The sequence below is a fragment of the Anomaloglossus baeobatrachus genome, chromosome 4 (genome assembly GCF_048569485.1).
Source record: "Anomaloglossus baeobatrachus isolate aAnoBae1 chromosome 4, aAnoBae1.hap1, whole genome shotgun sequence".
Classification (NCBI taxonomy): Eukaryota; Metazoa; Chordata; class Amphibia; order Anura; family Aromobatidae; genus Anomaloglossus; species Anomaloglossus baeobatrachus.
In genome coordinates this window covers 203,238,420-203,251,243 of record NC_134356.1, presented here as the reverse complement: position 1 = coordinate 203,251,243, position 12,824 = coordinate 203,238,420, and the positions used below count along the sequence as shown (strand labels likewise).

The 12,824-nt window shown below is 44.6% G+C and overlaps 1 protein-coding gene across 1 annotated transcript in view; it reads left to right on the top strand.

Moving 5' to 3' along the window:
* The window catches only part of SH3TC2 (SH3 domain and tetratricopeptide repeats 2), a 189,392-nt gene that overhangs the window by 131,970 nt on the left and 44,598 nt on the right, over positions 1–12,824 (top strand). The window contains exons 10-11 of the mRNA XM_075344627.1: positions 2,578–2,711; positions 5,405–5,446. Coding sequence (XP_075200742.1) covers positions 2,578–2,711; positions 5,405–5,446 — 176 coding nt within the window. The remainder of the gene's footprint in view (positions 1–2,577; positions 2,712–5,404; positions 5,447–12,824) is intronic.

Below are 12,824 nucleotides of genomic sequence, written 5' to 3'. Positions count from 1 at the left end.
TCCACACAAATGTATGCACGCTATGTAAGCTTTGTACTTATTTATATATTCCACAGCACTTTAAAGACATAATCACTGCCCCTATTGGGATTCACACTTTAAAGTCCCTATCAGTATGTCTTTGGAGTGTGGGAGGAAACCGGAGGAGCAGGAGGAAACCCACACAAACACGGGGAGAACATACAAACTCCTTGCAGATGTTGTCCTTGGTGGGATTTGAATCCAGGACGCTGGCAAGGCTACAGTACTGATCACTCAGCCACCATGCTGCTTATCCTGCACTAATAATAGGCCATGGGTCACATTTTACCACTTTATGCTTCCATTTGTATATAAAGGCACACAGACAATGGTTTTATAGTCCTTTTTTAGCTTTAGATAAGAAATGAGACAGAAGAATTACGTGCAAGTAAGTACTGGGAGACTAGGTCACAGATGTAGGGAGGAGACAGGTTGTGGATGGCTTTATATGTCATGGTTAGTGTTTTGAACTGGAGTCGTTGGGCGATGGGAAGCCAGTGAAGGGATTGGCAGAGAGGAGAGGTCGGGGAGTAGCGGGGGGACAGGTGGATTAGTCGGGCAGCATAGTTTAGAATAGATTGTAGGGGTGCGAGACTGTTAAGGCCGCTTTACACGCTACGACATCGCTAAAGCGATTTCGCTGGGGTCACGGAATTTGTGACGCACATCCGGCCGCTTTAGTGATGTTGTTGTGTGTGACACCTATGATTGATTTTGAATGGTCGCAAAAACGTTCAAAATCGCTCATCGGTGACATCCCACCTAATCTCGATTATCGTTGCTGCTGCTTGGACGATGTAGTTCTTCGTTCCTGCTGCTGCACACATCTCTACGTGTGACACTGCAGAAACGAGGAACCTCTCCTTACCTGCGGCCACCCACAATGAGGAAGGAAGGAGGTGGGTGGGATGTTACGTCCCGCTCATCTCAGCCCCTCCGTTTTGATTGGGCGGCCACTTAGTGACGTCGCTGTGACGCCGAACGAACCGCCCCCTTAGAAATGAGGCGGTTCGCCGGTCACAGCGACGTCGCTAGGCAGGTAAGTAGTGTGACGGGTCCGCGCAATGTTGTGCGCCACGGGCAGCGATATGCCCGTGTTGCACAACCAATGGGGGCGGGTACGCACGCTAGCGATATCGGTAATGATATTGCAGCGTGTAAAGCGGCCTGTAGAAGGGAGGCCACAGAGCAGGAGATTGTAATAATCCAGTTGGGAGATAATAAGGACATGTAATAGGGTTTTTGCAGCTTCTTGGGAAAGGAATGTACGGATCCGGGAAATATTTTTGAGTTGGAGGCGGCAGGAGGGGAAGAGGGCATGGATGTGTGGCTTGAAAGAGAGATCAGAGTCTAGGATTACTCCCAGGCAGCGAGCACGTGAGACTGGGGAAAGTGAGCAGCCATTGACCTTGATGGATGTGTCAGGTGGGGGGGTTGAATGAGGAGGAGGAAAGACAATGAATTCTGTATTGTCCATGTTCAGTTTTAGGAATCGAGCAGAGAAAAAGGATGAAATAGCAGACAGACATTGTGGGATTCTGGTTAGTAAGGAAGTGATGTCAGGTCCAGAGAAGTAGATCTGCGTATCATCAGCATAGAGGTGATACGGAAAGCCGTGGGACTCTTATGAGCTGTCCCAGGCCGAAGGTGTAGATGGAGAATAGCAGGGGTCCAAGAACTGAACCTTGGGGGACACCGACAGATAGGGGATGAGATGAGGAAGTGGTGTGAGAGTGGGAGACGCTGAAAGTTCGGTTGGTTGAGTATGAGGAGATCCAAGATACCGCCAAGTCTGTGATGCCCAAAGATGAGAGAATTTGTAGTAGAAGGGAATGGTCTACTGTGCCAAAGGCAGAGTACAGGTCCAGGAGGAGGAGGACAGAGTAGTGTCGTTTGGCTTATCATTATGACTCATATTATTATTATTTATGCTTGCTTATACAGCACCATCATATTCCGCAGCGCTTTACAGACATCATCTCTGTGTCCATTTGGGGCTCACAATCTAAATTACCTATTAGTATGTATTTGGATTGTAGGAGGAAACCGGAGTACCCGGAGGAAGCCCAGGCAAACACAGTGAGAAGATACAGACTGCTGTGTGCATTAGTATTCAATGTGCTGTGTCATTTTTCATATAGGCAAACATAATGGTTGAAATCTAATAGAATGATTTATGCCACAGTGCGATAGAGAGGACGAGTTAATAATATGCCTAAGCCGAGCTATCACACCATCAGAGCAATCACATAAGACTGTCACTAGGCGTAAAAACAGTGTTCTCGGATAATTCTACAATTGCATTAAACTTAGTAGGGAAGCAGCGTCAACCAAAGAAGCTCCACAATGCACAAAGGAGAAGTCATCCGTATATTCATACTAATAAAATAGGCAATAGTCTGATCTGGGGAATATCCATAGCCAGGAACATTTGTGTCATGTATCCATACAGATTTTCCCATTAGCGTGGAATACGCAGAATGACATTTCTCCTGCAAATCGTGTCACTGCATACTTGAAAAACGCCATTATCATATTTTTATTGAATTCCTACAGGGGTAAGGATTTATTATTCTTAAGTGAGGATGAGAAGATTTCCCTTAATTTGTTTGATGAAGAAGCTCAGAAAGGCCCGGTGGAGCTGCTCAGCAGCTTGGCGCAGACAGACATCAGTTCAGTGTACAGGCTGGGTGAGTTCTGTAATCTATTACTATGGATACATTGATGAGTTACAGTTCACAGCAGCGAGCAGAAACAAAGCGGATGTTGATATGGCTGACATTGTGCTACTTACGAGAGTATTGACAGAAGGAGATCGTTACCCTTGTACTGTCAGGGGACTCTAATCCTCAGTCTGTTACATGTTGTTGTCTTTCATTCTCCTCCTGAGCACAGCACACTTGTTCTATCACTGGAGGCGCTGTCCTATACTAATGCTAGGTTTACATGTGTCAGCCTCAGCTATTAACCTTTAAGTAGTCAAGTGGGGTCCATTGGACTCCAAGCAAGTATGTTTTCATCCTATTTCCACATGTATGGAAGGTAGGTAACCTTCCTAGCTCGGGCGCCCCTTCCTCCTTAGTGAAGTGCGAGATGCGGAGTTGACTACACATGCTTACCAAGGTGCTTTGGGTCCTATGGACTGGTATTTTGGAGCCACTAATTGAAGGCTAAATAACGCTCAATCAGTTGCTTAAAAGCCAATTGATGGTGGTGTCATAGATTGTTTACACAGGCTGATTGCATGTCTATGCACACAGAACGATCTTTAATAAAATTGTTTTGTATGCATAGATTCATTGTTTTCGGCAGCACATGCCCTGTATATACAGTACTTTGTGTTGCGGAGTACGCTGATTTCTTTTGTGCCAACTAACAAATCATGTAAAAAAGACTGGAAGACACAGGAGCATAAATAGGGTCTGATCCGGGTGAGAGATAGAGGTTAAGGCGCTGAGATAGGCTCACCTTGATGGGTTGCAATAGTCACAATCATTATACTGCGTTATAACACAACTGCTGCCGCTCCATGTGGAACTATACTCAGGATGGTGTAGGAAGGGTCAATGCTGCGCTGCCATGAAACTCCAAGAACAATCATGTGATTTTGACCTGAAGAAAGAGAAGACATCTCCGAGACACTTTTTTAATAAAATTACCATCTAATTCTTCGACTTTTCTTTCATTCACAGCAGTGGGGCATTAAGGGGTACTTTACACGCTGCGACATCGCTGCCGATATATCGTTGGGGTCACGTCGTTAGTGACGCACATCCGGCGCCAGTAGCGACATTGCAGCGTGTAACACAAATAAGCGACGATCAACGAGCGCAAAAATGTGCAAAATCGTTGCTCATTGACATGTTGTTCATTTCCATAATATCAGTGCTGCTGCAGGTACGATGTTGTATGTCGTTCCTGCGGCAGCATACAACGCTATGTGTGACACCACTGGAACGACAAACATCTCCTTACCTCTGTCCACCGGAAAAGGAGGAAGGAAGGAGGTGGGCGGCATGTTCTGGCCGCTCATCTCCTCCCCTCCTTTTCTATTGGGCGGCAGTTCAGTGGCGCTGCTGTGATGTCGCTGTGACACTGAATGAACCGCCCTCTTAGAAAGGAGGCGGTTCGCCGGTCACAGCGACGTCGCAGAGCAGGTATGTGCGTGTGACGCTGCCGTAGCGATAATGTACGCTACGGCAGCGATCACCACATATCGGCAGACATATGTCAATGTCGCAGCGTGTAAAGTACCCCTAACTCTTCTTACAACATCCTGAGTTTAACCAACAAATTACGGCACTCATATTTTATTTGATCTTTGGAGGATTGCTGATCTGTTTAGACAACATGAAAGTCACTAATGAAAGTTCCTAGAGAAGCTCATTTCCTAATTATGCCATCTAAAACCAGCATAAAGAATAAATAAACTGCTTGGTTGTAGGGATTGTCTCCTCTGCGCAACTTTTTTTTTATTTATTTTTTTTTAAATCAAACATTAACTTACCGTAGTTTAGGATGTACTGAACAAGAATAATAATAAGTATATGAGATAAATGTCTAGATCTGAAGCTCTATGTACTCTTGTCTATAATGATAACATGAGTCTAGTATTCGCCAGTGGCTATAAGACGATAGATACTTTTTCTAGTGACACAGGACTGCCCAGGTTTGCTACAGTTTACCTATCTTTAGTCCTTGATTGGTGAGAATGTTTGCTATATAAACAATTTAGCATTAGGTCTACATAACCTTTTTGTACAATATCATACCATAGCTTTGCATTTGCTAAAGCCTAGTCTTTTCTTTAGAACTTCTGAAGGGTTTTCTAATTGATATCTGTACAATAAAATTATTTGCTGCAATATATGAAATCATGTTTACTTATGCAAAATATGAGCTTCTCAGTGGGGATATGGTGGTTGGACACATAATATCTGATATTTATTACCTATCTTCAGCCCATGGGTGAGACCTTCCCCCATCATCAGACCTGGGACTTGTCCCCCATTTGAATGGAGCAATGGACTGGCATGATTACTACTTCTTTGTTTATCTTCTATGTGACTTCAGGAGGTAGCCAAGGCATGTTCTCCGCAATCACTGTTGGTCCCATAGACTTTGAATGGAGCAGCAGCATGCATAACCACCACTCCATTTGACCAGGAAACGGAAGTCAACTGTTCTAGATATTGATAGCCATGTGAGATAACTTAAAGAACGGAAATCTTACCTTGTTATACAGAGGCCTATTTAACGCTAATTTATAGCACTGGCTGCGTAGCGCATGTAATATTTGTGCTATCATGCAGTGTATTGAGATTTTACCATCTTCTAATTATTCATTAATTCAGTCAGTCATTTATTTATTTATTTATCTTAGATGGCCTGGATCCAGTTGAAATATATCTGAAATCTGTACCAGGTAAGATAGGTTATGAACTAATAAATATGATAAACATAAATGTATGTGTGCGTGTGTGTATGTGTATATATGTGCGTATATATATGTGTATATATATATATATATATATATATATATATATTATTTATTTATTTTTTTTCTAAGCACAGTTTTATGTTTCAGATGTACTTGGACAACCTTTATTTATAGTAGAATTTATTTTCACTCTCAGTTAACGCGTTAAGTTTCACATTCTCCTGTCTCCTTTTATGAGAGGACAGTGCACTATGGGTATTCACATAAGCATTATATAGCTAGCTACAACTATGATGTTGGGTTACCTCTGTCAGTGGCATGTATATATAGACGTATGCTTTCGCTAATGTATATATATATATTATGTATAGTTCCGAACATTGCAAGCCAGATCATAATTCTTGTTTAATCAATATGAAAACTCAATGTTTATTTATAATGATCAGGATCTAATTTTTTCTAATTTTCATTTTTTGTTATTAACTGGCACAAGCTGAAAAATACAGTCTCCCAAAAATTCATTAACGATTCATTGGAGCTCTTGTTACCCCCTGCTTTTCCCAAATATTCATTAGTAATTGACTGGAGTTCTTGTTACACCCTCATTTTTCCCAAATATTCATTAAAGGGGTTATCCGGCTTCTTTTGACTTTTTTTCATTATTACACTATTGGGCTACATTGGGGCAGGTAAGTAGATAGAGACCACTTACCTGCCCTGCTGTCAGCCCCTCTGCCCCGGCTCAGAGCGGTCATGTGACCCCTCCTGCCGCGATTTTGCTGCTTCCGGCCTTTGCACGTCTACATGGGCAGGGCCATGTTGACATGCAAATCTGGGACAGCATGTCGCCTCCCTGCTGGGCTGTACAGTGTTTGGAGTAAACGCCCCCGTTCCCTGCCCCCTCCCACACATTCCCCCGCACCCCGTACTCCACCCACAACCTCCCACACACGCCGTAGTCTCCCTCCTCCGCCTCCTGTGCCCAGCTACGTGCGCCCTGAATTGCAGCCGAGTCAGTGTCCAGTTCAATAAGGCAAGGAACACTTGTTGTCCGATACACTGCCAGCGCTGTTTTCCCAGCGCTTTATTATGTTTACTGCCTGACGCCCTGGGAACTGTTCCCCCCCCCATTTCACCCACCCCCGCCCCCCCCCCCCTGTCAGTGTTTGCCCCCCTCTGCAGTATAAGCTGCCTCTCATTCTCAGCCTGCATTGCGTGCATCCGCGGGGATGACGAGCGCTGCTTCACTGCCCGTGCAGTCTGTGTCCCGCTCCCTGCCAGCCCCGCAGCTGCCCGCACTGCAATGTCAGTGTCTGCCCGCAGTATCTGCAGCTTCTCACGCCGCGGGGCTGGCAGGGAGCGGGACACTGACGCTCTCCCGCTGTGACGCACAGATCGCTGTGTGTGACAGCGAGAGAGCGACGAAATGAAGCCAGCAGGAGCCGGCATCAGGCAGCTGCGGAAAGCTGTAACCAAGGTAAACATCGGGTAACCAAGGTGGTTACCCGATATTTACCTTAGTTACCAGCCTCCGCCGCTCTCGCTGCCAGCGCCGGCTCCTGCTCTGTGCACATGTAGCTGCAGTACACATCGGGTTAATTAACCCGATGTGTACTGTAGCTAGGAGAGCAGGGAGCCAGCGCCCAGTGTGCGCGGCTCCCTGCTCTCTGCACATGTAGCTGCAGGTTAGATTAGATGACATAATTACCTGCAGTAACGATCTCCTGCCTCCTGACGTCACCGCGGTCACTGCCTTCTCTGCCCGTCTCGCGGGCGGCCCGAGACTGTCACTAGCAGTGACGTCACGGGCTCTCGCGATACTGCGTAGAACGCGGCGGGCATAGAAGTCAGTGACAGCGCTGACGTCAGGAGAGCAGGAGATCGTTACTGCAGGTAATGAACTCCTCTAACCTCCTGACGGCAGCGCTCGGCATCCCCTGCAGTGACCTGGGCTGACCTATTGATGTTAGCTCAGGTCACTGCACGGCTCTCCCAGCCAATGGGGAACATTTTGTTCTTCATTGACTGGGAGTCTCATTGACTATGGTATGGATCGCCGTGCGACACCCTTATTGGATTACGCCAGACCCGGATTTGATTGTTCTTGTCAATAAATTGTTGAAAGAGGGAATGTGGGGAGTGTTTTTTCAAATAAAAATTTTTTGGTTGTCTATTTTTTATTTCTTACTGACTGGGTTGGTGATGTCGGGTATCTGATAGACGCCTGACCTCACCAACCCCAGGGCTTGATGCCAGGTGACATTACACATCTGGCATCAACCCCATATATTACCCCGTTTGCCAACGCACCAGGGCGCGGGATGAGCTGGGGCAAAGCGCCAGGATTGGCACGTCCAATGGATGCGCCACTTCTGGGGCAGCTGTAGCCTGCTATTTTTAGGCTGGGGAGTGTCCAATAACGGTGGACCTCCCTAGTCTGAGAATAACAGACCACAGCTGTCCGCTTTACCTTGGCTGGTGATCCAATTTGGGGGGGACCCCACGTTTTTTGTTTTTAATTATTTATTTAATTTTAAATAACAGCGTGGGGTGCCCTCTGTTTTGGATTACCAGCCAAGGTGAAGCTGCCAGCTGTGGTCTGCAGGCTGCAGCCGTCTGCTTTACCCTAGCTGGCTACAAAAGATAAGGGGGACCTCACGTCGTTTTTTTTTTTTTATTAATTCTTTATTTATTGGCTAAATACAAGGCTAAGCACCCCTTAGTGCCACATGAAAGGCACTAAAGGTGGCTTTACACACTGCAACATCGCAAACGACATCGCTGTAACGTCACCGGTTTTGTGACGTTACAGCGACCTCCCCAGCGACATTGCAGTGTGTGAAACACATCAGCGACCTGGCCTCTGCTGTGAAGTTGTGATCGCTAGAAATCGTTCAGGACCATTCTTTGTTCCTTTTGTTTCCCGCTGTGCAGCAAAGTCTCAGTGTGAAAAGGGGACTTTACAGCGACCACGCGGCTCTGTCTGTGTAGCGTCATGATTAGCGGTCACCTGTGAAGGATTCACCGGTGACCGCTAATCCCCCGAGTGACTGAAGTTTCCCCCCCTCTCTCATACTCAACGATCCCCGATCCCCGGCTCTGCACGGCATTCACACTGCTCCAGCGGCTTTTCCTTTTTTGAAAAAGCCAGCCACTCATTAAACAATCTCGTATTCCCAGCTTTTCCCCGCCCACAGGCGCCTACGATTGGTTGCAGTGAGACACGCCCCCACGCTGAGTGACAGGTGTCTCACTGCACCCAATCACAGCAGCCGGTGGGCGTGTCTATACTGTGCAGTAAAATAAATAAATAAATAATTAAAAAATCCGGCGTGAGGTCCCCCCTATTTTAATACCAGCCAGATAAAGCCATAAGGCTGAAGGCTGGTATTCTCAGGATGGGTAGCCCCACGTTATGGGGAGCCCCCCAGCCTAACAATATCAGCCAGCGCCGCTCAGAATTGCCGCATACATTAGATGCGACAGTTCTGGGACTGTACCCGGCTCTTCCCGATTTGCCCTGTTGCATTGGCAAATCGGGGTAATAAGGACTTATTGGCAGCCCATAGCTGCCAATAAGTCCTAGATTAATCATGTCAGGCGTCTGACCGAGATACCTTCCATGATTAATCTGTAAATTACAGTTAAAAAACACACACACCCGAAAAATCCTTTATTAGAAATAAAAAACACTAACAAATTCCCTCATTACCAATTTATTACCCACAACAAAGCCCTCCTTGTCCGGCGTAATCCACGTTCCTCCAGCGTCGCATCCAGCTCTGCTGCATGCAGGTGACAGGAGCTGCATAATACACAGCCGCTCCGGTCACCTCCACGCAGCTAATGAAGACAGCCGCACGATCGGCTGAGCTGTCACTGAGGTTACCTGGATGCAGAGGTGGCCGCGGGTAACCTCAGTGACAGTCCAGCTGATCGCGCTACTCAGCCGCCGCTCCTGTCAGCTCCACACAGCAAATGAGGTGAGTATCGCGATCAGCTGAGCTGTCACTGAGGTTACCCGCGGCCACCGCTGCATCCACCGTGTGTGTGTGTATGTCCGCTAAAGGAATAAGCTCTCATTTACAATAACGTTTTTTTGCACAGATGACCCATGTGACCCAGGGAACGTCGTAGACTACGGTTTCACATGAAAATTTAACCCTGCGCTTTACAGTCACTCTCCAAAAAACATGACTCCATTAAAGTGAATGGAGCCTGGAACTACAGTTTATTAATCTCAGCTGTGATTGGTTACTATAGTATCAAAGGACAGTGTTAGTATAAAAGGTAATAAGATGTCAGTGGGGAGACGGATAGAGAGAGACAGACAGGGAAAGAAAAGAGACGGAAAGCTAGAGACAGACAGAGACAGACGGTGAACGAGACAGACGGTGAACGAGACAGACGGTGAACGAGACAGACGGTTGAAGATGCAGATGCAGCAGACACAGTTGTCGACAGTCAGAATGAATGGTCATGTGACCACTCGTATGCAAGCTGCACACTCCACATTCTGAGCCCAATGTGTCAATTCATATAGTGACACATAGAGGGATAAGCCTGGAGAATCTATGTGTGTGTATATATATATATATATATATATATATATATATATAATGTATATGTATACACATAACTATATGACACAAACCACGCACACACACACACATGTACCATACATACATGGCGTATATATCTACTATAGACTCACATTGGGTGCTATATATAGTCAGCCTTACACAGTATTCATTTATCTATAAGGGGTGAGGAACATCTCTTTCTGTTACCATTGTGGATGGGATGTGAGCTGATTGCTGTGTCACAGATGAGAGAAGCTGGATCTCTGCTCTGTCACATGCTGAGAGGTCAGGTGCTGGGCAGAATACTGACAGCCATTGAATGTGCAGAGGGAGGGCAGGGGGCGTTCCTGTACACTGAGGCTGGGCGGTGACAGCTCTGACTGAGGTTTGGCAACCAAGAATACAGGAAATTGTCATGTTTGTTGGAGCTAAATGTAAACAAGAGCTGCAGGGAATAAAGTGTGAATTCAAGAGAAACAAAAGTTAGAAAACAGAAAATAACAATGTAGGGGTGATTTATATGACAATACAGCACAGATTAGCTTACAATTTGTTTTGGAGTGTATGTCGGATAACTCCTTTAACAATTCATTGGAGCTCTTGTTACCCCCTCCTTTTTCCCAAATATTCATTAACAATTGATTGGAGCTCTTGTTACCCCCTCCCTTTTCCCAAATATTCATTAACAATTGATTGGAGCTCTTGTTACCCCCTCCTTTTTTCCCAAATATTCATTAACAATTGATTGGAGCTCTTGTTACCCCCTCCTTTTTCCCAAATATTCATTAACAATTGATGGAAGCTCTTGTTACCCCCTCCCTTTTCCCAAATATTCATTACGAATTGATTAGAGCTCTTGTTACCCCCTCTTTTTCCCAAATATTCATTAACAATTGATTGGAGCTCGTTACCCCCTCCTTTTTCTTTTTCTATGTATTAAATGAAAAGAAACTCTAACTTGTTTGGCATGAGATGGAAAATGTAATTTATTATTCCTTCCACTTTTGATGCAATCAGAAATTGTGTACAAAATATTTTGTATTTGAAAATTGGGCTGACACCATTTGACAAATTTCGTAATCAGCCATAATTCGTATTAATACTTGAAATAAGCTTGTATAAATGATAGTATTCATGGTCCAATATAACATATTTTAATTGTGCTTAAAATGTGTCTATCAGGTAAAATTGTTGTCACAAATTGATAATACCCTTATATTGCTATTTTCCAGGTGGAAGGGAAGAATTTGGTGAAACACAGATTTCTGATAGTTGGGAGGAAATTGAAGCTATAAGTGAATCTTCTAAATGCAGTTTGTCTGAAAAGTCAAGTCCCGATACTGAATGGAAATATGTAGTAGAAGGCTTTCATGTACATGGACAAGAAGATATTGATGATCCGAAATTCTTTGTTGACTTAAATGCTGGAGATCTTGAAGACTCTGAAGTCTTTGATCCTGTCTTGACCTTCCTCAATAAAGAAGGCTATGATTCTCATTTCCAGCCTTTATATGACCTTTCTATGTCTTTTCTCAACTCAACGTTTTATGGGTTTTCAGAAGAAGAAGACTTGGTAATGTACTTGGAAACATCCCGGAACTGGGCAAAAAGGAATACCATGTCTTGGGCACACATAAGGTGTTGTTTCCTTCTGGGACGGATTTGTGCCAAGAGGATGAAGTTATCCCAGGCAAGAGTTTACTTTGAAGAAGCCTTAAGTGCCATTAGCCATGGATTTCTAGATTTGCAACTTTTGGCTGCCTTGTATGGGAATTTATCTGCTATCTACTTGAAGCAAAATTTGAAGTCAAAGCAAGAACTTTTGCTGGAGAAAGCTTCCAGTCTTCTAACTTGCATATGTCAACATAATTTTAGCTCAGAGAATGAGCTTGAGGTGCTAAAATATGTTTTTAGGAAAGCTGTAATTGTTAACAATGCCTCCTTAGAATCCCGTACTTGCTTCCTCATTTTTCGATTGCTATATCAACTAGGAAGGCATGATGATGCCCTACCATTTCTGGAACGTTTGCAATTTCTTCTTATTACTTCATGCTCCCAAACTTTGAATTCCAGTACAAGTGTAATGCCCATTTTAAGTTTCTTATATGATAAAAAATATCTGCCTCATGTTGCTTTGGCATCAGCCAGACTCTATAAATCCGTTGGCATGAAAATTATGCCATCTCCATTGTGGAGAGTTGGTGTAGTTATGCAAAATATATCCAAAATTATGGGTTGTCCACTAAAAGGCAATCATATTCCAGCTCAAGCTGCTCCTTACTTAAAACATGCATTGTCCTCATCTTATGAAAGTGGCGATATAAAAGCTCAAAGAACACTATGTTTTCTTTTAGCCAAGCTCTACCTCCAGCAAAGTCTTCTATCTGGTGCCATTGGTTATACTAAAAGGGCTTCTGAATTAGGTAGATGGACCAGTGAAGAAGAAACTTTCGAATCTGCTCTGTTCTTAGGTTGGTTATATATTTTGAACGGCCATTTTGAACAGGCTTGCCATATTTTGATGCCTCTTTTAGACTCAATGCAGGAAACTGACAGTACTACTCAGTGTGGTGTTGTGCATAATCTACTTGCAAATGCACAGAAGAGGAATAAAAAGGTGCTTGAATCTTCAAGAGGGTACTCCTATGCCCTTAAAATGGCTACTGAAACAGGCAACAGAAGAAACCAAGCCATAGCCCTGGGAAACCTTGGGGCATTGGCTGTGTCCTGCCAGGCTTTTATTATGGCAGAAAGATATTTTGTAAAGTCTGTCCAGCTTT